At 39.7% G+C, this 25,331-nt stretch overlaps 1 protein-coding gene across 8 annotated transcripts in view; it reads left to right on the forward strand.

Annotated features, from left to right (window-relative positions):
• FGGY (FGGY carbohydrate kinase domain containing) overlaps positions 1 to 25,331 on the forward strand; it is a 415,080-nt gene that overhangs the window by 149,462 nt on the left and 240,287 nt on the right. For all 8 annotated transcript variants that reach the window (XM_068539986.1, XM_068539983.1, XM_068539982.1 and 5 more), the window contains one exon: positions 12,496 to 12,611. In XM_068539986.1, the coding sequence (XP_068396087.1) occupies positions 12,496 to 12,611 (116 nt within the window). The remainder of the gene's footprint in view (positions 1 to 12,495; positions 12,612 to 25,331) is intronic.

Genomic DNA, 25,331 nt, shown 5'->3' on the forward strand with positions numbered 1-25,331 from the left:
TTAGGGAGTGTTCTAATTTCCTTCTTTCATATGTAGCTGTCCAGTTTTCCCAACACCACTTATTGAAGAGGCTGTCTTTTCTCCATTGTATATTCTTGCCTCCTTTATCAAAAATAAGGTGACCATATGTGCGTGGGTTTATCTCTGGGCTTTCTATCCTTTTCCATTGATCTATATTTCTGTTTTTGTGCCAGTACCATACTGTCTTGATTACTGTAGCTTTGTAGTATAGTCTGAAGTCTGGGAGCCTGATTCCTCCAGCTCCATTTTTCTTTCTCAAGATTGCTTTGGCGATTTGGGGTCTTTTGTGTTTCCATACAAATTGTGAAATTTTTTGTTCTAGTTCTGTGAAAAATGCCATTGTTAGTTTGATAGGGATTGCATTGAATCTGTAGATTACTTTGGGTAGTATAGTCATTTTCACAATGTTGATTCTTCCAATCCAAGAACATGGTATATTCTCGATCTGTCTATATCATCTTTCATTTCTTTTAACAGTGTCTTATAGTTTTCTACATACAGGTCTTTTTTCTCCTTAGGTAGGTTTATTCCCAGGTATTTTATTCTTTTTGTTGCAGTGGTAAATGGGAGTGTTTCCTTAATTTCTCTTTCAGATTTTTCATTATCAGAGTATCAGAATGCAAAAGATTTCTGTGCCTCAATTTTGTATCCTGCTACCTTACCAAAGTCATTGATTAGCTCTACTAGTTTTCTGGTAGCATCTTTAGAATTCTCTATGTATAGTATCATGTCATCTGCAAACAGTGACAGCTTTACTTCTTCTTTTCTGATTTGGATTCATTTTATTTCTTTCTCTTCTCTGATTGCTGTGCCTAAGACTTGCAAAACTATGTTTAATAGTAGTGGTGAGAGTGGACAACCTTGTCTTGTTCCTATCTTAGAGGAAATGGTTTCAGTTTTTCACCACTGAGAACGATGTTGGCTATGGGTTTGTCATATGTGGTGTTTATTATGTTGAGGTAAGTTCCCTCTGTGCCTACTTTCTGGAGGGTTTTTATCATAAATGGGTGTTGAATTTTGTTGAAAGCTTTTTCTGCATCTTTTGAGATTATCATATATTTTTCTCCTTCAATTTGTTAATATGGTTTATCACATTGATTGGTTTGCATATATTGAAGAATCTTTGAATTCGTGGGATAAATCTCACTGTATCATGGTGTTTGTTCCTTTTAATGTGCTGTTGGATTCTGTTTGGTAGTATTTTCTGGAGGATTTTTGCATCTATGTTCATCAGTGATACTGCCTGTATTCTTTCTTTGTGACATCTTTGTCTGGTTTTGGTATCGGGGTGATGGTGGCCTTGTAGAATGAGTTTGGGAGTGTTCCTCCCTCTGCTATATTATGGAAGAGTTTCGGAAGGGTAGGTGTTAGCTCTTCTCTAAATGTTTGATAGAATTTGCCTGTGAAGCCATGTGGTCCTGGGCTTTTGTTTGTTGGAAGATTTTTAATTTCAATTTTATTACTTGTGATTGGTCTGTACATATTTTCTATTTCTTCTGCTTCAGTCTTGGAAGGTTATACCTTTCTAAGAATTTGTCCATTTCTTCCAGGTTGTCCATTTTATTGGCATAAAGTTGCTTGTAGTAGTCTCTTAGGATGCTTTGTATTTCTGCGGTGTCTGTTGTAACTTCTCCTTTTTCATTTCTGATTTTATTGATTTGAGTCCTCTCCCTCTTTTTCTTGATGAGTCTGGCTAATGGTTTATCAATTTTGTTTATCTTCTCAAAGAACCAGCTTTTAGTTTTATTGACCTTTGCTGTTGTTTTCTTTGTTTCTATTTCATTTGTTTCTGCTCTGATCTTTATGATTTCTTTCATTGTACTAACTTTGGGTTTTACATGTTCTTCTTTCTCTAGTTTCTTTAAGTGTAAGGTTAGATTGTTTATTTGAGATTTTTCTTGTTTCTTGAGGTAGGCTTGTATTGCTATAAACTTCCCTCTTAGACCTGCTTTTGCTGCATCCCATAGGTTTTGGATCATCGTGTTTACGTTGTAGCTTGTCTCTAGGTATTTTTTGATTTTGTCTTTGATTTCTTCAGTGATCTCTTGGTTATTTAGTAATGTGTTGTTTAGCCTCCATGTTTTTGTGTTTTTCACGTCTTTTTCCCTGTAATTGATTTCTAATCTCATAGCATTGTGGTCGGAAAAGATGCCTGATATGATTTAAATTTTCTTAAATTTACCGATTGTGATTTGCTTGATTTGTGACCCAAGATGTGATCTATCCTGGAGAATGTTCCATGTGCACTTGAGAAGAAAGTGTAATCTGCTGTTTTCGTATGGAATGTCCTATAAATATCAATTAAATCTATCTGGTCTATTGTGTCATTTAAAGCTTGTGTTTCCTTATTAATTTGTCTGGATGGTCTGTCCATTGGTGTCAGTGAGGTGTTAAAGTCCCCCACTATTATTGTGTTACTGTCAATTTCCTCTTTTATAGCTGTTAGCATTTGCCTTATGTATTGAGGTGCTCCTGTGTTGGGTGCATATATATTTATAATTGTTACATCTTCTTCTTGGATTGATCCCTTGATCATTATATAGTGTCCTTCCTTGTCTCTTGTAACATTTTTTATTTTAAAGTCTATTTTATCTGATATGAGTATTGCTACTCCTGCTTTGTTTTGATTTCCATTTGCATGGAATATCTTTTTCCATCCCCTCACTTTCAGTCTGTCTGTGTCCCTAGGTCTGAAGTGGGTCTTTTGTAGACAGCATATATAGGGATCTTGCTTTTTTATCCATTCAGCGAGCCTGTGTCTTTTGGTTGGAGCATTTAATCCATTCACATTTAAGGTAATTATCGATATGTATGTTCCTATTACCATTTTCTTAATTGTTTTGGGTGTTTTTTTTTGTATGTCCTTTTCTTGTGTTTCCCTCTTAGAGAAGTTCCTTTAGCATTTGTTGTAGAGCTGGTTTGGTGGTGCTGACTTGTCTTACCTTTTGCTTGTCTGTAAAGCTTTTGATTTCTCTGCTGAATCTGAATGAGATCCTTGCCGGCTAGGGTAATCTTGGTTGTAGGTTCTTCCCTTTCATCACTTTAAATATATCATGCCATTCACTTCTGGCTTGTAGAGTTTCTGCTGAGAAATCAGCTGTTAACCTTATAGGAGTTCCCTTGTATCTTATTTGCCGTTTTTCTCTTGTTTCTTTCAATAATTTTTCTTTGTCTTTCATTTTCTCTGTTTGATCACTGTGTGTCTCGGTGTGTTTCTCCTTGGGTTTATCCTGTCTGGGACTCTCTGTGCTTCTTGGACTTGGGTGGCTATTTTCTTTCCCATGTTAGGGAAGGTTTTCAACTTTCCCATGTTAGGGAAGTTTTCTCTTTAAATATTTTCTCAGGTCGTTTCTCTCTCTCTTCTCATTCTGGGACCCCTATAATGTGAATGTTGATGCGTTTAATGTTGTCCCAGAAGTCTCTTAGGCTGTCTTCATTTCTTTTCATTCTTTTTCTTTATTCTGTTCTGCGGCAGTGATTTCCACCATTCTGTCTTCCAGGTCACTTACCTGTTCTTCTGCCTCAGTTATTCACCTTTTGATTCCTTCTAGTGTATTTTTCATTTCAGTTAATGTATTGTTCATCTCTGTTTGTTTGTTCTTTAATTCTTCTAGATCTTTGTTAAACATTCCTTGCATCTTCTAGATCTTTGCCTTCATTATTTTTCTGAGGTTCTGGATCATCTTCACTATTATTATTCTGAATTCTTTTTCTGGAAGGTTGCCTATCTCCACTTCATTTAGTTGTTTTTCTGGGGTTTTATCTTGTTCTTTCATCTGGTACAAAGTCCTTTGCCTTTTCATCTTGTCTGTCTTTCTGTGAATGTGGTTTTTGTTCCACAAGCTGCAGGATTGTAGTTCTTCTTGCTTCTGCTGTCTGCCCTGTGGTGGATGAGGCTATCTAAGAGGCTTGTGGAAGCTTCCTGATGGGAGGGACTGGTGGTGGGTAGAGCTGGGTGTTGCTCTGGTGGGCAAAGCTCAGTAAAACTTTAATCCGCTTGTCTGCTGATGGGTGGGGCTGGGTTCCCTCCCTGTTGGTTGTTTGGCCTGATGTGACCCAGCACTGGGACCTACCCTTCTCTTTGGTGGGGCTAATGGCGGACTCTCGGGGTGCTCACACCAAGGAGTACTTCCCAGAACTTCTGCTGCCAGTGTCCTTGTCCCTGTGGTGAGCCACAGCCACCCCCCACCTCTTTAGGAGACCCTCCAACATTAGCAGGTAGGTCTGGTTCAGTATCCTCTTGGGTCACTGCTCCTTCCCCTGGGTCCTCGTGTGCTCACTCTTTTGTGTGTACCCTCCAAGAGTGGAGTCTCCGTTTCCCCCTGTCTTGTCAAAGTCCTTCGATCAAATCCTGCTAGCCTTCAAAGTCTGATTCTCTAGGAATTCCTCCTCCCATTGCCAGATCCCCAGGTTGGGAAGCCTGACGTGGGGCTCAGAAACTTCAGTCCAGTGGGTGGACTTCTGTGGTATAAGTGTTCTCCAGTTTGTGAGTCACCCACCCAGTGGTTATGGGATTTGATTTTATTGTGATTGCGCCCCTCCTACCATCTCACTGCATCTTCTCCTTTGTCTTTGGATGTGGGGTATCTTTTTTGGTGAGTTCCAGTGTCTTCCAGTCGATGAATGTTCATCAGTTAGTTGTGATTCCAGTGGTCTTGCAAGAGGAAGTGAGTGCATGTCCTTCCACTCTGCCATCTTGAACCAGTCCCCCAAATATTTTTTATTAGATGCTAACAGGGTCAATTTTATGTTGTGAGTGTCTGGATTTTATTGGCTTCCTTTAAGGATTGTTGAGCTACTTTGCGTGGGAGGCTATTAATGTACTTTGGGCTTAGTTTTATCTTTTGCAGACTTTTTTAAAACCTTTGTTAGTGCAGGTAGTGTAGTCACACTGCTAAGGCATGTGTCTTTTGGGGTCTCCACTGAATGTCTCAAGTGATCGGTGAGGATGTTCCACTCTTAACTGTAGTAACTCAGGTGACTCCTAGCTCTTCGTGAACTCAGAACTGTTCCGCTCATACATTTCCAGTCACTCCTTCATCAGACCTCACGGAGTGTCAGTGTGCATATCTACATCTCAGTAGTCAGCAAAGAGTTCATGGGACACCTGTGCAAATTTTCAGGTCCCTCTTTCTGCATTGCTACCTCCTCTTAGGAAGTCTGTGCTTCCAGCTGCCTTAAATTCCCTGGATTCTGATCTCAGTCCCCTTAGCTTATGACACTGCTGTGTTTTCCTTGGCATCCCTCTTTCTGCTTTGTGGTCTGGTGTGTGCTCCCAGGCAGAAAGCCAGCACCATCTTAGGGCTAACCCCATTGTTTCCTTCTCTCAAGGAATCACAGACCTGTGCTGCCGCTTGTTCAAGGTCTGAAAACAGTTGCTTCTTATGTTTACTTGGACTTTTCTAGTTATTTTAGGCAGGGGGGTAAAATCCAGTCTCTGTTACTCCATCATGTTTAGAAGCAGAAGCTTCTATTATTCCCACTTTAGTGAGTTTCTGTCTTGATGTGGCATTTAACTTCATCAAATATTTTCTATTCTTCAATATGAGTTGATCATTTTTCTCTCTCTAAATAAAATACTGTGGTAAAATACATCCATATATCTTCTGTTATTAAAACACTCTTGAATGTTGTTCTTGATTTATTTTTTTCCGCATTTTTATATTAAATTTGGTCATGCCTTATTTAGAATTTTTATGTTCTCATTCATAATGTGAGAGTGGCCTCTGATTTTTGTTTCTTGTCTCTGCTTGGTTTTTGTAACATAGTTAGCCTACCTTCATAATTAACTTGGGGAACATTCCTTTTTTTTCTAGATTCTGAAATATTTTGGAGTACTCTGTTCCTTGAACATTTGTTAGAACTTTCCAGTACAACCATCTGGCCTTGAAGTTTTATTTGAGCAGTGATTTTTAACTGCTGACTCAATTTCTTTAATGGTAATAAATTTATTAAGGTTTCCTGTGTTTTTGAGTCAGTTGTGATAAGTTCTGTTTTTCTAGTAAGCTGTCCATTTCATCTAAATTTTCAAGTTTACTAGCATAATGTTATTCATGTAATTCCTTTTTTTTTTCCTGTTAATGTCTGCTTTATCTGTAGTTATAGCCCCCATTTTTATTCATGATATTTGTTATTTTTACCTTCTCTTCTTTTTTCTTCCTCAGTTTTTAACAGAGGCTTTTCTGTTTCATTTGTCTTTCTTAGAACCATGTTTTGGCTCTGTTGATTCCCTGAATTTTATCTTGCTGTTTTATGTCTTTCATCTGCTTTCATCTTTACTACTCCTTTTTGATCTTTCAGTTTAATCTATTACTGTTTTTCATAATTTCTTATGTTACCTGCTTAGGTTATTAATTTTCAGACATCTTTCTTTTCCAGTAAAATATTTTAAACCTCTAAATTTCTCTGTGAAGTACCACTTTACCCATCTGGTCTCTGCTTGTATTGTAAAACATTCTTCCTTTCTCTCCCCCATATGAATATATAGAATTGAGTTTGTTGACTGCAGTGGTGTCTTTGAATTCTTCAGTAATTTTAGTAGTATTCTTCTGGTTTACCTGTTTCTTCAAATTCTCAAAGAATAATAAAATCTTTAAATAAATTGTCTCTCTTTTCAAGTGTCTTTTTTTTTACTTCTAAGAGCTCTTACTTTATATGTTTCACATTATGTTGTTCAGTTCATAAACTTAAATGAATGGTAATATTCTTCTTTGAGCATTTAGTCATTGGAGTCATCCTCTTTGTTTTGCTAATATTTTTGATCTTGTATTCTACTCGGATATTTATGTTGTCATATTTTTAAAAATTTGTATTTGCCATTTCTTTGCTGCCCTTTTTTTTTAAAAGAAAAAAGCAAAACCTCTTTATCACATTTTTAAAAACCTGTACTGTAAGCAAGGTATCCCTTAATTTTAACCCCAGTGTGATTATTATCTTTCAACCAGTTGTAGAATTCAGCTCATTCACATTTGTTGTAATAACTGAAATAATTGATTTTATTCTTTATATTTTATTTTTGTCTTCTGTTTATATTACATTACTTGCTCTCTCTTTTAATTGGTTTAGTTTGGTTTCACTGTTAATTTTCTCTTTATTACCTTTTTATTCCTTGTTAATTTGAGCATTCTACTAAGCTTTTTTTTTTCCATTAGTGATTACCCTATCATTTCTTACAACCAACATTAAACTTATGTTCTGCCCACAGATACAAAGTCCTTTTCCTGCGTACCCCTTGTCCAATGTCTGACTTTGATGTTTTGCTTACTTAATATTTTCAGTTCCAGGCTATCATTAGATTTTCCTTCTAATATAGCATACCTATTGTGTTTCAAGAAAGCTTAATATTACAAATTCCTGTTTACATGATCATCATCTATTTAGATTTAAATATGTATGTACCCATATATACATGGGTATGTATATATATGTATGTACACACACTATGGAGAGAGAGAGAGAGAGAATATGAATTAATATCAGGGTTCACCACCACTGCTTCCTGTAGTCTTTGATTTCCTCTCTGTTGAGATAACTGCTCAGAAGCAATTGTTTTTTGGTTATGTTCTTTCTCAAGTATTGTCCTCGGAGAACATATATGGGAAGTTTACTTTTGAATCCTTGCACGTTGAAAATCTTTTCCTTTCCCGACAGCTGAATAATATTTTTTCTGGATATAGGATTTTTGGATCATTTTTCTTAATGGTCTGTACATTTTTCCACTGTCTTCTACATTCCAGAGTTGTAGATGAGAATTCCTTAGCTAGGCTGAATCTCTTGCCTGTGTAAGTAACTTATTCTTTCTGTCTGGAAGCTTGTATAATTTTCTGTTTATGCTTGAACTTCAAGTATTTCCTGGATTCACTTCCTGGACTTAATGAGACTTTTCACTGCAGGCTTAAATCTTGCTTCAGCCAGTTTAAATAAATAAATAAATAAATAAAAACTAGTACTGTATTTGTTTAATTAGAACACCTCCTTCATCTTTTCTTTTTTACCTTTTCCTCTTCTTTAAAAATTCCTTCTGGAATTCTTGTTATTCTCATGTTAGGCTGCCAGATCTGCCCTCCAAGCCTCTTATTTATTCCCTCATTATTCTTTGGTGTCTTTGTTATAGATAGTAAGATATTTCGTTCACTTGGTCTTCCAGATCATTAATTCAATTTTTAACAGTGCCAGTGTTTTGTTTTGTTTTGTTTTTTTAATTCTCCTACAGAAATTTTTAATAAAATTGAAAGTTAATGGTTTTAATTCAGAGTCTTTCATGCTGCCTTCTGATTTCTCATTGCTTTCATTATTGGTGTTCTCTTCCAATTGTTTTCATCATTTCTACCTCACTGAGACCTTCCTCTTAGAGGTGTTCTGTATGATCTTCTCTCTCAGGTAAACTAGTCCCCTAAGTTAGGTATTATTTTTGTTTTGCCTACTCCTTAGTTTATGTTCTTTCGACTCTCATATAGGCTATAGGCTTTTATAGTCTCTTTGACATTAACAAATCTGAAAGCTGTGAAAGATACAGCAGTTTCTGCCCTGGTGTTCTTGCTGGCAGGGAACAAATAGTGAGTGACCCTTTTCCCTGGGTGGACTCAGCTCTCCTTTCCTGCTGCCGATCTTTGAAACAATTCACCCTGCTAGTATAACCCCTGTCTTTCTTGGGCTCCTATCTTGAATTCTGATCCTACAAATCACTCCTCCCACCCATGCTCTCACACATGAGAATGTAGGTGCACGTAAACACACACACACACACACACACACACACACAGGCTGATAGGTCAGCTTGCCTGAGGGTGAATAGCTATCCTGAGAGTGCAGGTTGTTCACTAAAACACCTGAGGGAACGACAACAGTGGTCCTAATAGAAGCCTCAGAGGGAGGCAAGCCTTTTGTTCTGCTGCTGCTAGCTTGCCTTTACTTACTAACACGACAAAGTCCTGTACTTGCTGTCTCTCTGCTGGAGGTTTCTGGAGAACCTGTGGCTTCACATGTACTCTCTAAGTATTGCCAGTTGTGCTGCTCTCATAGATCCATATTACCCAAGAGTTGATTTAAAGAGACCCAAATGGGAGGGACACTCATAGTGTCTGAATAACCCTAATGCAGGAGGGACTTACCAGAGGCATCTGCAGCTGTAAAACTTCCTGCCTCCTGGGTTTGGTCACCTTCACTCCAAGCCTACTCTCTGGCCACTTATTCTAACTTGCTGTCAGAACTGGACATCCCTCTCCTTGCCCTTATTGGGGGTGGGGAGGGGGAGTCTACCTGGAATAGCTTAGTTATGCTGTAAAGTGTTGAGCTGTTTAACTATTGCTCTGTTATAAACCACAACCAGTGCTCCATAGTTCAACACAATAATCATTTATTTGACTCACAGGTAGCTCATTTAGGCTGTTCTCTGCGGGGTGGTTCTTCTGTTCTCAGCTGGACTCACTCCCTCCAGTCTTGGCTCCCTGGAGATGTGTGACCCAGGCTGGGCTTGGTGGTCATTGCTCTGCCCCACATACCTCTTATCCTCCTCCTGGGACCAACGGGCTAACCCTGAGTGATCTTCTCAGAAGTGCAAGAGAGTAAGCAGAAACACATAATGTATCTTGAAGCTTAGACTTGAAACTGGAATGCAGTCACTTCTGCCTCATTATTTTGGCCAAATCCAGTCACATGACAGAATCCAAAGTCTAGAGGTAAGAAAGGCGGCCCTGCCCACAGTGTGGGGTTGGGAGGAGGAGGGTGTAGCACTACAAATTAAGTGGCAAAGTATGTGGGTACGTAGAGAGCGGAAGACTTGGGACCATGAACTCAACCTGCCTCAGCATTTAAGAACTGCAATGAAACATTTCCAAGTTATAATGCTACTTCAAAGGAGACAGCCATGAGGTTAGCTTGGAGGTAGTGAGGAAACTTGTGCAGAGGACACATTGGAGCTGGACCATAAGAACAACATAGAGTTTTCCAAGTAGACAAGGTTCAGTGAAAGGAGCAAAAATCACTCAAGACGGAAGGGGCGGAATAGAGGCACAGAAGTCTGCAAATGAATGGGGCATTTGGGGAGTGAAGAGTTGTCCTATGTGGACCGATCATTAGAAGCAATCCTTCCACACAGTCTTTTGTTTCATTGCATTGTTCTTTCCAGTGAGCTATCATAGCTTCTAAAAAGTTGGAATTTCAGGCATTGTGCCAGGAAGAGTTATCCTATTGTGTATTCTTCAGAACATGCTGCATAGATGGCTGCTTTCTTTATACCTCAAAAAATTATTTTGCTTAAATAAGGTGAAGGGTTTAGCACATATGTGTTGTTTCTACTGGGACTAGTGTTCCTTCAATATATTGGTGCCACTTAACTTAGCTCAATGTGTTCTGCCACATATGCCACATGTGAAAAAAAAATACTGATAAATAACATTTGTTTGCTTTCAAAAGACATTTAGGTTTCACAAAATGTGAGCTCTTCTGTGGAGCCCTCCCTGACACTTTCTCCCCCTTTCTCCCACCAGGTTCTCCTGCTAAAAGTTCTCATTTCTCTCTCTACTTTCTTCAGAACATTTTTGTTAGGATGTGATTTTAGTGTGATTGTTTGATCACTGTCTCCTCAATTAAATTGTCAGCTTCTAGGAGAGCAGTAGACCAGGTCTGTTGCGTATAACTGGTTCCCCAGAGCCTAGCATAGTGCCAGGGTCATAGTGACTGAATACTAAATATTTGTTAAGTGAGTGAGTGAATGAGTGAATCAGTGTGAATGACTGAATGAGATAGGCCTAGACTATTGGCTCTATGAGATAGGTAGGTTTTGGTTTATCTGTAAAACTGCTAGAGTTCCCCAGGTTTATCACTTACCTGTGGTGAGGCAGATAGACCATATTCATTCTCTAGAGCTTCCATTCAATCAGTATTCATCATGGCTTGACATATGGCTGAATGTGGACTAGGTACTGGTGATGTGGAGATCATTAGGGCTGGTTTTGCTCTGAAGGAGTTGCTGGTTTAGTGGCAGAGAAGGAAAGGGGCAAAGGCAATCATTGTGCTAAGTGTTAAGATACAGGTATGTCCACACTGAACTTGGAGAAGAGGCTTTGGACTCAGCTGGCCCTCCACTGGGGCTTTTTGAAAAGGGGCAGTCTGAACTGAGTCACGAAGGCTAATCAGCAGTTAGACACATAACAGGGAAGAACATTCTGGGCAGAATGAAGTAAAGGCTTCAAGGTACAGGGAAGTGAGCAATCAAGGCCACTATAGGATACTTCAAGTAGTTCAGTGTTGCAGAATGGGGAAAGCAAGGGTGGGGATGGCAAGTGAGGAAGCTGGAGGTCAGCATGGTCATGTCACAGAGGGTCGCTCAAGCCCAGCTAAGGACGGGACTTTTTCCTGAAGGGAGTGAGGAGCAATTGAAGGGTTTTAATCAAGGGTTGGTGTCATCAGATTTCACCTTATGAAGTTTGCTCTGGACACAAGGGAGAACAGATTGGAAGGCATGGGACTCTTGGGAAGAAGATATATAAAGAAGCAGTTAATTATACAGTATGATAAGGTCTGTGTTAGATTTGGTTCCTGCTCTGTGATCTCAGAGGAGGAGCGTCTAAACTAGAACTGGGGTCTCAGTCTAGGCTAAAGGAAGTGTTTCAAGTTATCAGGGTGAAGAAGCTGGGAAGAATTTTCCAGGCACCTAGAAGTAGGGCAGAGGCACAGAAGTGTTCGAGAATGTGACCTTTTCAGAGTGCTGCAAAGGATTCTTTATTGCTGGAGTGTAGAATACTAAGAGGAAATTGATGGGAAATGAAGCTGGAGAGTAAAACGCCATCCAGAAGCAAATCTTCCTCCTGTTAAATATTGCTTTAGACTGCAGTTATCACATCTATACCAAGAACTTTTTTTTTTTTAACTTTTTTATCGTAGAGAATTTTGAACATGTACAAAATAGAGAAGTATAGCGAACACCCATTTAGCCACCGTCAGCCCGACAGCCGTCAACCCGTGGCCGGTTCTGTTCCATCCACTACACCATTCACTTCCCCTTCACTTGCTCTTTGAAAACAGATCCTAGATAATATATCATTTTATACATCAGTGTTTCAGTATGTATCATTTACCTAAGAAGCCTTTTTCAAAACATAACCACAATTATCAGTTTCATACCTAACACTTAATAATAATGCTCCGTATCATCAAGTAGCTAGTCATTGTGATTTCTGTTTATCTCACAAATGTCATGTAATTATGAATATAGATATAAATACAAATATTTACATAACACTGTTTGATCCAGACCTAAGTAAAGGGCTGGGCCCCTTTTGAAAGAGAAAGAAGATGCTCTCAGTCATTAACAGGTGTCAGTGGGGACTTTTGATTTAAACAGGGATGAGTAATTACCTACTTCAACTTATTCTACTTTTTCAATACTACTGCAGATATCTGGACGAGTATTAGGCAAAATATAAAGGAAGCCAGGCTTATATTATTGGTTCTACCTCTCTCCCATTTTCTTAGGTCTCTCTGCTCCCTGGTGTGCAAATGGACATACTCTGCAGAGAAAGGCTGGGATGACAGTTTCTGGAAGATGGTTGGTTTGGAAGACTTGGTTGCAGATAATTACAGCAAAATAGGTAAAAAAATAATTTTTTCTGATTATGTGTATGTACACATGAATATATTGGTGTTTATTTTTTGTTTGTCTTTGTCTGAATTAAAATATAGGAACACAAGCCTGTTTTTCCAAGAGAAGCGAGTAAGTTATGATGGGTAGGCCATGATTAGTAGGCCCTTGTATTGGGGCTTATGGGAACTGAGTTATGAAAAGCTGCCTTGAAATGTAGACTCTTAGACGTGGGGCTAGACTGAGGAAGATATTTGCATGGAGCAACTGGGAATAGCATAATCAAAGGGATGTGTGTGGATTGTCTCCAGTCAGACCTAGGAGAATGTCTTGTGATTTAGGTTCAAGGAACCAGGCAAGGCCATACAGAAAAAAATAATTGAAGCGGTCAAAATTGGAAGGATCAGGAGCAAGACATATACTGGAACGTGAGCCAGTGGTTCCTGACTAAAGCCGTAGGGTCCCTGATTTCCAGTTTTATGTGACACTAACTGGGTAGTAAAGGTGTGGATGATTGGTAGGAATTTACCTGGTAAAAGAATTCAGATACTAGGTACATATAATGGTAGCTGATATGTTAAAGTTTCAGGTTTACATGTTCATGTCACAGAAAGATGTTTATTTCTTATCGTTACTACCTACGATTCTAGTAAGCTGTCATCAGGTAGGCAATTATACCTGATTAAAGAGAAGTACTTCTGTATTGTTTAGTTTGCTGGCTAGGAGGTTGTAACGAGACAATTTATAAGTACTGCGGATTAAACAGGATGGCAGAGTATTTCCCTTTTATGTAGTAGAATAGAGGTAAGTGATTATCAGGCAGCTCTGCCATTCTCATAACATGTCCTCCAACTTTGGGTCCAGATTAGCCACTTCATTTCTCAACAGTTCCCAGCCAGTTAGTGGGAAGAATAAAAAGGACCAGAAGAATCCATTCACATTCCTTGGAGGAAGCATAACATGGAAATGGGCCACATCATTTCTGATCACATCCTATTGATCGGCACTTGTTTTTTGTTTTTTTTTTTTTAACATCTTCATTGGAGTATAATTGCTTTACAATGGTGTGTTAGTTTCTGCTGTATAACGAAGTGAATCAGCTATACATATACATACATCCCCATATCTCCCCCCTCTTGCGTCTCCCTCCCACCTTCCCTGTCCCACCGCTCTAGGTGGTCACAAAGCACCGAGCTGATCTCCCTGTGCTATGTGGCTGCTTCCCACTAGCTATCTATGTTACATTTGTTAGTGTATATATTTGACCGGCACTTGTTAACGAGGCCTCATTAGGCTGCAGGGGTGGCTGGGAAATGTGGTAATTGGCCAGGCAGTCAGGTGACCATTCGTGTGACTGGCCAGAAGTTGAGAGCTGTGCTATAAAATATGGGTGAACAACTAGTAGTGTCTGCCATAGTTTCAACCCTCCTTGATAACCGAGTCACTTAGTAGGTCATTTCAGTTCAACCTTTCTCTGGTGGAGTCCTCATGGCTACTCTCTGAGATTGCAAGAATATAAGAGTAGAAATATGAAAGATCCAAGTAGCATCGATACTGCTATGCTGTGGACAGCATAGCTCAGTTGTCCATGGTCTGTTCAACTACTAATAGCTAAATCTGGGGTAAAGAACAGAGCCAGGGTAGTATGCAGAAAGAACCCTTCTGGACTTTCTGTGGCTCGACTGAAACCGTCATAGGATCTGAGCTGGTAGAGAAGGGGAGGAGCTTGGGACCAGGGGAAGGGAGGAGGAAAGCAAAGCAGCAATCATTAGTCATCAGCTGCATTCTAAGTCCTTTGGTCGGTGATTTGGTAGGTGATTAATTTATTTATCTCATTTGGCCCTCACAAACCTATTTGTCTAGCTATTTCCATTTTACAGATGGGAAAACTGAGATTTAGTTCTTTTGTCTACTGTTTAGTTGTAGGGTCAATAGTAGGACTAGGGTCTCTGACTCTACACCTTTCTACCAAAGCAGACTTCCTCCTTGGGATATCTGAGACCTGAGGGAACTGATGTGGCTGTATGGCTGGCCTCTAGCAGGATTAAGCAGAAGTCCAATATTTAGCACCCAAAGCCAGTTTGAGCTTGACTGGAACAAACATCCATAGTCCACACCTAGACAGGAGTCAGAGTGTGATGGGCTCTCGGCTGATGAGTGGATATAACTTCACAGGGTATAAAAACTATTAATACTTTAAGTCATATGGTGGTTAGTTTTAAAATTCTGGGTATTCAGACCATCTGGAGCCAGCAACTGAGATAGCAACTGGGGAATAGGGTCAGTCTTTTATTCTGGGGGCTGAGGGAGCCAACCAGAGGATGGCGGGTCAGGACTCCAGCCAGCCAGACTGGGGTTTTGGACAGTGCCTCAGGTCCAGCAGGGGAAATGGGCAGCCAGACAGCAAAGTGATACTCAACCAAAAGCTTCTGGAGGGCAGGGACTGTATCTGCCGTACCCTTGAGTATCTTGGCATAGAAGATGTTGGTAAATATCTACTGACAGAATGTATTTGACTTGAGCACAATTGTTTGAATTGAGACGGATTGGAAAGGGTTAAGAGAAAACGGTGGCAAAGAGATATCCCAGGTGTCTTTGTTTGCTCTGGCTGCCATAACAGCATACTATAGACTGAGAGACTTAAACAACAGAAATTTATTTCTCACGGTTCTGGAGGCTGGGAAGTCCAAGGTCAAGGTGCCAACAAGGTAGTTTAATTCTGAGGCCTCCTCTTGGCTTGTTGGCAGCTGTGTCTTGCTGTGTGTTCATGTGATCTCTTCTTTGTGTGTGTGCAGAGAGAGAGCTCTCTGGTGGTCTCTTCTTATAAGGACACTAAACCTATCAGATCAGGGCCCCACCCTTTTGGCCTCATTTAACCTTAATTACTTCCTTGTTGACTCTTATCTCCAAATACAGCCATATTGGGGGTTAGAGCTTCAACATAGGAATCTTGGGGACACAATTTAGCCCACAACCCCAAGGTACTAGTGCACTGGTCATTAGAGCTAAAGCAGGGCCACTAAGTCCTGAGTCCCCAGTCTGGTGTTCTGGAGGCTCCCCATGAGCTCCCTGCCTTGAAGAAGAAGCATCAGGACTGAGTACTAGGGGAGGGACTCTTGTCCTGTAATTGAGGGGTGCAGGCAAGTTGGGTCTAAAACACTGAACTGGGAGCAAGGGTAGTTTTAGTTTTAGCACCGATGGTATGAACTTAGACAAGTCTCATAATGCTGTATATCTTTATAGTCTTGCCTATGAAAGATATAGTTAATGTAGAATGAAAACTAATAGTTTACTGTTTCCGAGACATGATACTATTGCATTACAACCAGTATCCTTTTAAATTTTCAAAACAGTGTAACAGAGTTATTTTTATTTATCCTGTTCTACAGCTGAAGAAACCAAGGTTCAGAAAGGGGAAGGGTGTCTAACCTATGGTTGCACAGTTTGCAAATGGTAGAAGCAGAATTCAAGCCTATGTTTGGAGGATTCCAAATCCTGCTCTAATCATTTCGCTGTATTGACTTCCAAATAATGTTTATTGTGTGTCTGTAGTAGGCAACAAATAAACGCTAATCCTCCTTCCCCTTCTATATTTCAAGCACATTTCTGTGTGCTTTCACATACCTTGTTGCATGTAATTCTTAAAACCAGTGACAAAAGTACTGTTACCTTGTTTACAGATGAGAATCAGAGATATAAGTAACTTTCTATAACCACATGCAGAACCAATAAATGATGTCAGGATTGAAACCCTCCCTGTGGGAGGCCCTAGAAGGAGCTAATATTTTACTGGAACACAAATTTCAACTTCATTTGCTTCATTGTTTAAGTGATTTTTTAAATTTATATGTCCACCCTTTCCCTCAAATTTAGTTGTTTGTTCCTGAGTATTCCCATGGTGTGTTGAACGCAGATTTATTATAGTACACATTGATTACCTGTTTACATGTCTTGATTCTACTGTAGACTATGAGCTCCTTGACCTGTGGATTTTCACTTATTTACATTTGTATTCTGGCCCCAGCACAAGACATGGCACATTTTAGCAGCTAAATTACTCTTTGATTAATAAGTGGGTAAATGAATGGCTGGGGTGGCTGGTACTGGGATGTCCACACTTTTTGCTTTTAAAAGCTCTAGTGATGTTTACTGATTTTAGCAGTTACCTTAGGTGACTTGGGTTCAAGTTCAACTCTGATTTTCTGATTATCTTCATCTTTTTGTGCTCCCCTCCCCTCCAACACAAGACCCATGTTTAATTAGTATATTAGCTCTGCTAATAGAGCAATACCTACAGGAAATATTCATTAAAAGTCCATAATGCTAATCTAGCAGAAAATTTCCAGAATAATTTTATTAGATTTTTGCCTGTTAAGTTAATGGATTTTTAATGGATGTCCTAAGGAGCCATATCATTAACCAGAATATTACCATACATGAGTTAAAACTTACCCAGTCATCAAAATTAATTGTATGATGTTTCCTTTGATTTTCATTTCTGGTGGCTTGAACTTGTAGTTTCAGTCTGAACCAGAAGTGGAGGATGTTAAAGAGGATATGAACTCTCAGTTGGGACTTTCAGAAACTCCTCTGGAAGCTACCTCCAGGCAGTCGTAGCAGTTCTTGGAACTATGAGAAATGAATCTCGGAAGCGTCCCTATGAAGTGTTAAACATTTCCAGTGGACTCATTGCCCATCAAAAGTGGACACTACAGAACATATTGTATAACTGATTCACTTTGTTATAAAGCAGAAGCTAACACACCATTGTAAGGCAATTATACTTCAATAAAGATGTTTAAAAAAAAAAAAAAAAAAAAAAAAATAGCACCAGGTGCTTCTTCAGTGCCACAGAACTGAAAGTTAACTGATAGTAGGAAAACAAAAACAAAAACAAAAATAAAAACAAACAAACAAAACAAAACAAAACAAGAACAAGGACAAAAACAGGATAGCCGCCTCAGGTCTATACATAATCTTTCCACTTATTTTCTGACTTTAGCAGCAAATGATTAGACCACAGGGTTCAAAATTCAAGCAAAATAATTACCTAGCTAAAATGACTAAATAAGGCAGCCCAACCTTACCTGGGCTGCACTTATATTTCTTGGCCACTGGAAGTTATTTCTGTGCATGTCACCAATTAACACACTCCTTAAGAGCTTACTTTCCATTCCTTAAAATTATATAGTTTACATCTTCTGTGATAAAATATATTAGACTGCACAGAATTTAGAAACCAGTACTAGGAATACTTTTATATGCAATAACAAATACATAATATCTCTTTATTAATTTAGATTTTAAAATTTACTGAAGCAGAATCTCTTGTGCTATGTTTGTACCTTGTGCTATGATTGTCTTCCTTTTTATTTTTGGCATTACTGATTCTGATTTTTGTTTGTAAAGAAGCCCCTTTTTGTTCTCACTATGTCATATACATTAAATTTATTAAATAAATAAAATATTTGAAAAGTGTCAAAAAAAAAAAAAAAAAGTGGACACTACAGTGCAAAACCTTTTAACAGATTTGAACAGCACATCGTGGATTTGAGCATTAATATAATTACCATAATTCGCTCCATGTGGAGCTTTTAGCCAAGTCTTTACCAGCCTTCCTGGGCTCATGCAGTAAATAAATGCTTTCCCTGAAAACTGAACACCTCAGCAACTGATAGTCTTATGGAGGGACATTTTTGAAATAAATTATTTATGAAGTGTAAGTTAAGGATCAAATGCAATATTTATACGGTGCATTTCAAGGACAGGGGAAGAAATTTACAATGTTTTAAGTAACTACTTGCAAGTTTCCAAAGATAAAATGTTACTACCTAATGCCTTCCTCAAGGAGGTATTTGGATGGTTTGGTTTGGGAACATTATACAAAGTAAAAGAAACAAGTAGTTTTGTGAATCAAAAGAATATAGTAGACATTTCTTTTCTTTTTTTTTTTAACATCTTTATTGGAGTATAATTGCTTTACAGTGGTGTGTTAGTTTCTGCTTTATAACAAACTGAATCAGCTATACATATACATATATCCCCATGTCTCCTCCCTCTTGTGTCTCCCTCCCACCCTCCCTATCCCACCCCTCTAGGTGGTCACAAAGCACCGAGCTGATCTCCCTGTGCTATGCGGCTGCTTCCCACTAGCTATCTGTTTTACCTTTGGTAGTGTATATATGTCCATGCCACTCTCTCACTTCGTCCCAGCTTACCCTTGACATTTCTTGACAATTAAAACTATACTAGTTGACTTCATGTTCAGAATTGATGGAGAAAACCCAAACCAGTATTTTGTAGGGAATTATATACCCATAGTCCAATTAAATGATCTGTGTCAATAGATTTTGACCATCAGTTTTCTGTGAATCATTCCATGGTTACCTATCTAATCCTAAACATGTATCAAAAGCAAACAAGAAGAAAGAGATCAGCAGGGAGGAAGGACCCTTACGAAGAGAAGCAACATCCCACCTGTTCTAATTGATTATCCAGGCTCTCTTTCAGCAGGTTCCATTGCTTTTTCACTTCCTGGGAAAAGTGCTTCCTTGTATTATTGGGGCAGGCCACTTTATGCACGTGTACAGCATGGCTGAATTATAGAGTGACTATCTGCATTATAGAAAGAGCCTTGTTACATAAAAAAGTACAGTGCGTTAGCTTATAGATCATTCGTTTTGTGGGGTCAGGGAAGCCAAGCAATGCAGGAACTTAGAGTTCAAGTAGAAGGAGTTACTAACTGTTAAATGAGAGGCAGAAATGATGATGAAGCCGATGTAAAGGGGACCATTCCCTAAGGGGAGGGAGACTGCATTTTTTCACGGGGTTTCTCTCCCTTTTTGAGACCACGTTTTAGACGTCAGACACTGTGGGCCCTTCACCTGGCGCATGGTACATACTGATGAAGTATTTGTTGAATATATGTTTGAATGAAGGATTTGATTAAATAAGCCCCCATTTGGCTTTGATTATTCCTAATAGTTAATGGACCCTATAACTTCTTTTGAATTAAATGATACTACTAGGTGATAGACAGTGTTTTCGTTTCATAAATTCAGTGTTCACAGTCCTTTTTTCACTAACCTGTTCACCACTTAAGGGCTCCTGTGGAAGACACCCTCCCCCACCCCCACCCCCGAATGAGAGCTCATTTCTACAACAAGTCTCTCAGAGACTTTCCGGACAGGAAATATTACAGACTCCTTCACAAAAAGACCCCAAATAACTGAAACAACTTATTTTAGGAAGATTGGGAATATCGCTTTTCCACAGAGTAAAATAAACCCTGCAGTTAACTGAAGCTGAATCTTAGATATTTTTGTCCTGTAGGCTTAAAATTATAGCTAAAGAATCTTGACTAATGACGTGTATGTGTTTGGGACATAGATATGCCAGTACTCACCACTGTCCCGCTCCAGAGTCCAACCAGTTGAGAACATTTCACAGAGGCACCTGAAGCAAAGCATGATATTGACTTTGGTTAGACTGAATTAAAGAGTGGGGGGCGGGATCCTACCCTCTTTTCTGAACCTTGGGACCTGCATGGCACTGACTTGATCCATTCATTGGCAGGCCAAGGAGCTGAGACAAAGAGACAAGACATCTGGCTGGGCTTGCTTCGGCACTTGATCTGCTGAATTTAAACTCAAACTCCAAGAGCTCACTGGCCCTCAGGTGGTTTAAATCCCAAGAGCCCACAGGTTGTTCAAGAAGATAGACACATGCCAAGCCTGTACTGACCCCATTTCAGGGCTGTTGCTCCACTTCCACATGGCCCCGTAGATGTTGGTTTTTTCCAGAGTCTCATGGATCAGCTAAACGATTCCTCCTTCCCAGGCTGGAAAAAGTAAAGAGTATAGAAGCAGGAGATGGGAGTGTTTATACTAGGGCTACTCCATCCTTGGGGAAAGAAGAGGAAATCCCCTTGTGGAAACATGCCCAAGGGGTTTTCACCAGCAGTATTTATCAGGACCAGTGTTGGGAGCCTGAGTCCAACAATGTCATCCATAGTTGTGGAGATTATAAAATCCTCTTAAGCTATGAATACTCAGTGTTCTGAATTTGCCCAATAGAACTGGACATGTTTACAAGGATTTATCCATTCATTCCTTAGAATGTGAAACTTGTTTTCCATTTAGAGTTTTGCTGAACTGCTGCACCATCTTGGTATCACAAGATGCCAGTGCTCTTTTAAGTAATTTACATTGGGAGGTCTGGAGAAACCTTTGCCCACAGGTAATCGCAGCATTTTCCAGGCTCTGTTGGGGCCAGTTGTACGACCTCTTCCTTGTCCTGAAGGAGGCCATCCCGTGGGTGCTCTGGACTGGGCTTTGCCCTTGACCCTGAGCCTTTGATCTTACCCTGTCTACTCTTAACATCCTTCTCATTCCTGCCCAAGTGGCAGAACACAGTCTTTCCAGTACTTGAGGCAAGAATATATCCTCTGATATATATATATATCAGAGGATATATGTATACTATATATATTTCTCTGAGTATCGTACTGTCTTACTTTACCCTTTAAAATTAAACTTCTGCCTGATGGAGAATGACCTAGAGTTCTTCCTGTCAGTTAGTGACCTATCCAATCATGCATCCATCCCTCCAACCATACTACTGAGTGCCTCCTATGTGCTAGGTGCTGGTCTAAGTTCTGGAGAAACAAAAGAGAATTTATCATGGTCCATCCCCTTGAGGATCTCATGTCTATGGGGGTGAAGGGTGGAGATAATTGAATTAATAATCTCAGTGTTTTTTGTGTCTTTCAATAATCTAGAGATGTCCAAATTACTTGGGTAAGCAGAGCATGAAGTCACTAATAACTAGAGGCTGTATCAAAGAAGTCTTTGCATGAGCTAGCATTTGAGACGTGTCTGAAAAAATATAAGTAGTAGTTTACCAAGCAAAGAGGGGAAATGATTTGTGAGGCAGAAGAAACAGCATAGGCAGAGGCATGGAGGAATGGAAGAGTGTGAGTGTCTGTGAATGGTTGAGTGTGGCTAGAGCAGTGGACCTGGGATGGGGTGGGGCTGAGTGGCGGAGGATGGGATAGGAGAGGGGCCTGGGTTTAATTTCCAGTGGGACTTCTATCCTTCCTTGAAGCTGGGGCCACTGGTAAGAGACTCAGTGTCACAAGATTGGCTTCATTGCTCTCAAGAGATGGTTCCAATTGCTATCCTGTCAATGCTGTAAATAAAAGTGAAGGCAGTTTTAGGAGTTTTGTAGCTCCTATGAAGCTGAGAAAGAGTGTGTGTGTGGGGGGGGGGGTGTGTGTGTGTGTGTGTGTTTCCCAAGCCCATTTCTTTCCTTTAATCACTTACAGTACCCATTACGTACCTTCCTTTCCATCAAGATTTGTTGGGAAGCTGAAATGACATATCAGATCAGAGGACAATGTCTACAAAGCCTGTAGACATGTTAGCTGTTATCATTTTTGAGTGTACCTTGGCACTGGAGGACAACAGTCTTCACTCCCTGTATACCCTATGTTTCCTACCAGTGGGCCTCAAAGAAGTACCTGTGCTCCCCACTCTTCACCACCCTTAGATTCCCAGAAGTACTGTTTCAGCTGCTGGCCCTTCCAGGAATAGTCCTGCAGAGCCAGAAGGGCAAGGGAACAGTGATGACCACATCATGTTGGAAGGTGATGGCTTTCAGAGGTTTTGCTGTATACAAGGTTTCATGGAACTGCGCCTCCTTTCAGTATGGCATCTGGAAGATAATTGGGAGCCTCCCAAAAGTGAGGTCAACCTCCAGCTTCTCTTCCTACCACTGGACAGCCAGTGAATACCGGAGCCAAAAGGGATCATGGAGATTTTGCTCTAATACCCTCATTTTATAGATGAAGAACCAAGACTCAGGGAGGCAGGGTTAATTTCTTTGGTCTTGCGGCATCTTAGTGACAAAACTGAGATCAGAAGCGAGGTCTTCCAACTCCCAGTCCTGTTGCACTACTCCTGTCGCACTACTACTATTTTTTCAACCAGTTTTGGTCATTTAGCCAATCTGGATACTGTCACTTGAAAGGGACTAAGCACTAGGAGAATGTCACTGAGGGAAAGACTTAGGTGAATTCACCCAACCCGTTGTCCAGTCTTCAACCTTGAACATGAAGGAACTGAACTTTGCCCAAGCAGCTGGAAATGGTTGCATCTTGGACTATATCAAGCAAGCTTTTTAGCGACTGATGTAGATAAAGTAAAATAATTAAGTAATATATTATCCATTGCCTATTTTAATAGTTAAGGGTTTGGTGACCAGAGTCAGACATTCCTGAGTTCAGTTCTGGCTCTGTCGTATGTACTGTTGGATGTGGCACTTGATTTTTCTGAGCCTTAATTGGTGTATTTTGAAGATTAAAGAAAACATTGCAGGTAATGTTCCTAACACATACAGAATCTTCAGAAAATGTTACTTCTTAGTATCTTAACAACTTTCTGTTTTCCTGAACACAAACTCCTCTCTAAGTTATAGGTCATGTATGCCAAGGCCAGTTCCCCTTGAGTAATCCCATGTAATTATTACCAACTTCTTCTGACTTTGGGGAATGTCTTTTTCTGAGCTCCACCTTTGTATTCACACAACTTTTTTTCCAAGTTGGATATAATAAAACTAATCAGATGTCTGCTTCTAAATCATAATCTGTTTCTAAATCATAATCACATTCTTAACTCTTTAAGAGGTTACCTTGATCTGAATTACAGGTTTCCCTAAATTCTTCAGTCCCCAAACTGGCAATCTTTAGTTTTTTCCCATGAACAAAAGAGCACATATCCACAGGCAAATAAAAAAAATACAGGATGCATTGGTGATAATTAACTGGGAAACTCAGTGACTAATGTTCCTACAATGCTTTACAACTTTAGAAGAGTTTTTCTTTTCATGTACTTATCACATTTATATTTCCCATCAAATTCGAAAAATAGGTTTTAACACAGATTTACATTTAGGGGAACCAAAAATCATGAGCTTTAAAGTCAGAAAGACCAAGGATTATATACCAGATTACCTCTTGTCTGTATAACCTTGGATGAATCACTAAACCTCTCTGAGACTGGATTTCTTCATCTATGAAACAGGTATAGGAATACCTACCTTGCATCGTCCTTATGAAGCAGTGTTTATATATATATATATATATAAAATATGAAGTGTCTGACTTCTGGTAAGACCCCAGTAAACAGTAACTAAATTAACCAACAAAAGAAGATTCAGTACTCTATATCATAGTGGAGCTAACATTGGGCTCCCCTAATGCCAAATCCTATGAATAACTAAAAAGGATTTATGATCATTTTACTCGAAGGAAGGAAAACAAAGAAGGTTGGGCTAATGAGGTGCAAAGACAAGGTCATATTAATGACTGAGTAAAAAAAAGAGAGGAAAGACTCTTATTTTCCTTCTTTGCTCTTGTTCATCAACTTAACAGTACTAGGCATCGTGCTGCATGCTGGAGAATAATGGTGAACCAAAGCCAGCAGGGTTCCTGCCTTCCTAGAGTGTTTAGTATAGTGGAGAGAGCATTAATCAACCCAGAACAAAATTGCCACTGAGATAAATGCTACAAAGAACGGGGAAAGGGGGCTTCAAGGGTATAAATATAAGAAGGGGTATGAACTTGTCAGAGAAACTAAGAAATGTTTGAGGAAGTGATGCTGAAAATAGGTTGATATGCATTAACTCTGTGAAGAGGGGTGGGAACAGTGCTTGAAGCAGAGGAAACAGCATTTGAATGACTCTGTGGCAAGAGGGGGCACGGTGAAATGAGGCTAGTGTGGCCAGAGCTGAGAAAGTTGGAAGCCAGCAGGATGCAAGAGGATGCTGAAATCATTATCCCAGAGAACTAGCTTCATTCGGACCAAGCGTGGCTGAAAGAAAACAAAACCTAAGAAGAGTATTTTGACTATCTCAGTCAATTTTGTACATTCATGCCTAATCAGGCATCCACAGTGAAGAAAATAAATTGTAGATATGATCTTGGAGCCCCTGAGAATAAGATTGAATTGCTACTTAGAGGTAGGAAATGGTCATATGTTATCCCAATTTTCCAAAAGTTTGGTCCCTCAAAACTATTGATCTGTGTCCTTCATATTAATGATTTAAGATATCTTGGTTTTGATTATTAAGCCTATAATTGTGAAAGAAGATGTCATCAGGAGGTAGCCTGGGTTCACTATGAATAAGTCCTGCTATCCTAACCTTAGGTGTTGCCTGTTCTTGAAATTCTTTTCTCAGTAACACTCCCTGTCTGGGTGGTTGGTGCATAGACCAAGCTCCAGTAGCATCTGGTGCTTCCATCTTGTCTGTCTGCTTTTATATCCTCTTGTAGACTCTCTGTGTTTTAAGACCCTTTGTCTCCTCTTTGTGTCCCAGCATCACCACTAAATGAATGTTTGATAGAGGCATAGATGGATAGGGAGATTGAGATCCAACACAGAACTCTTGATTTGCCCACACAGCCCAGCCGCACAACGTGCTGCTCCTTCGGGCATCTCCATCTCAGTAAAAGGAACCACAGTTCTCCCAATTGGTCAGGGCCCAAACCTAGAAGTCATTCTTGATGCTTCTTTTTCTCTCACACCCTACATTCAGTTCATCAACAAGTCCTTTTTGCTTTGCTCCAAAAGGAACCCGGAATTAGGCTATTCCTACCCCTTTCCACTGTTACCCTCCCAGTTCAAGGTACTTTCATCTCTTGCTGGGTTAGTGCACCAGCCTCTTCATTGGT

Source organism: Eschrichtius robustus, chromosome 3, assembly GCF_028021215.1.
Source record: "Eschrichtius robustus isolate mEscRob2 chromosome 3, mEscRob2.pri, whole genome shotgun sequence".
Taxonomy (NCBI): Eukaryota; Metazoa; Chordata; class Mammalia; order Artiodactyla; family Eschrichtiidae; genus Eschrichtius; species Eschrichtius robustus.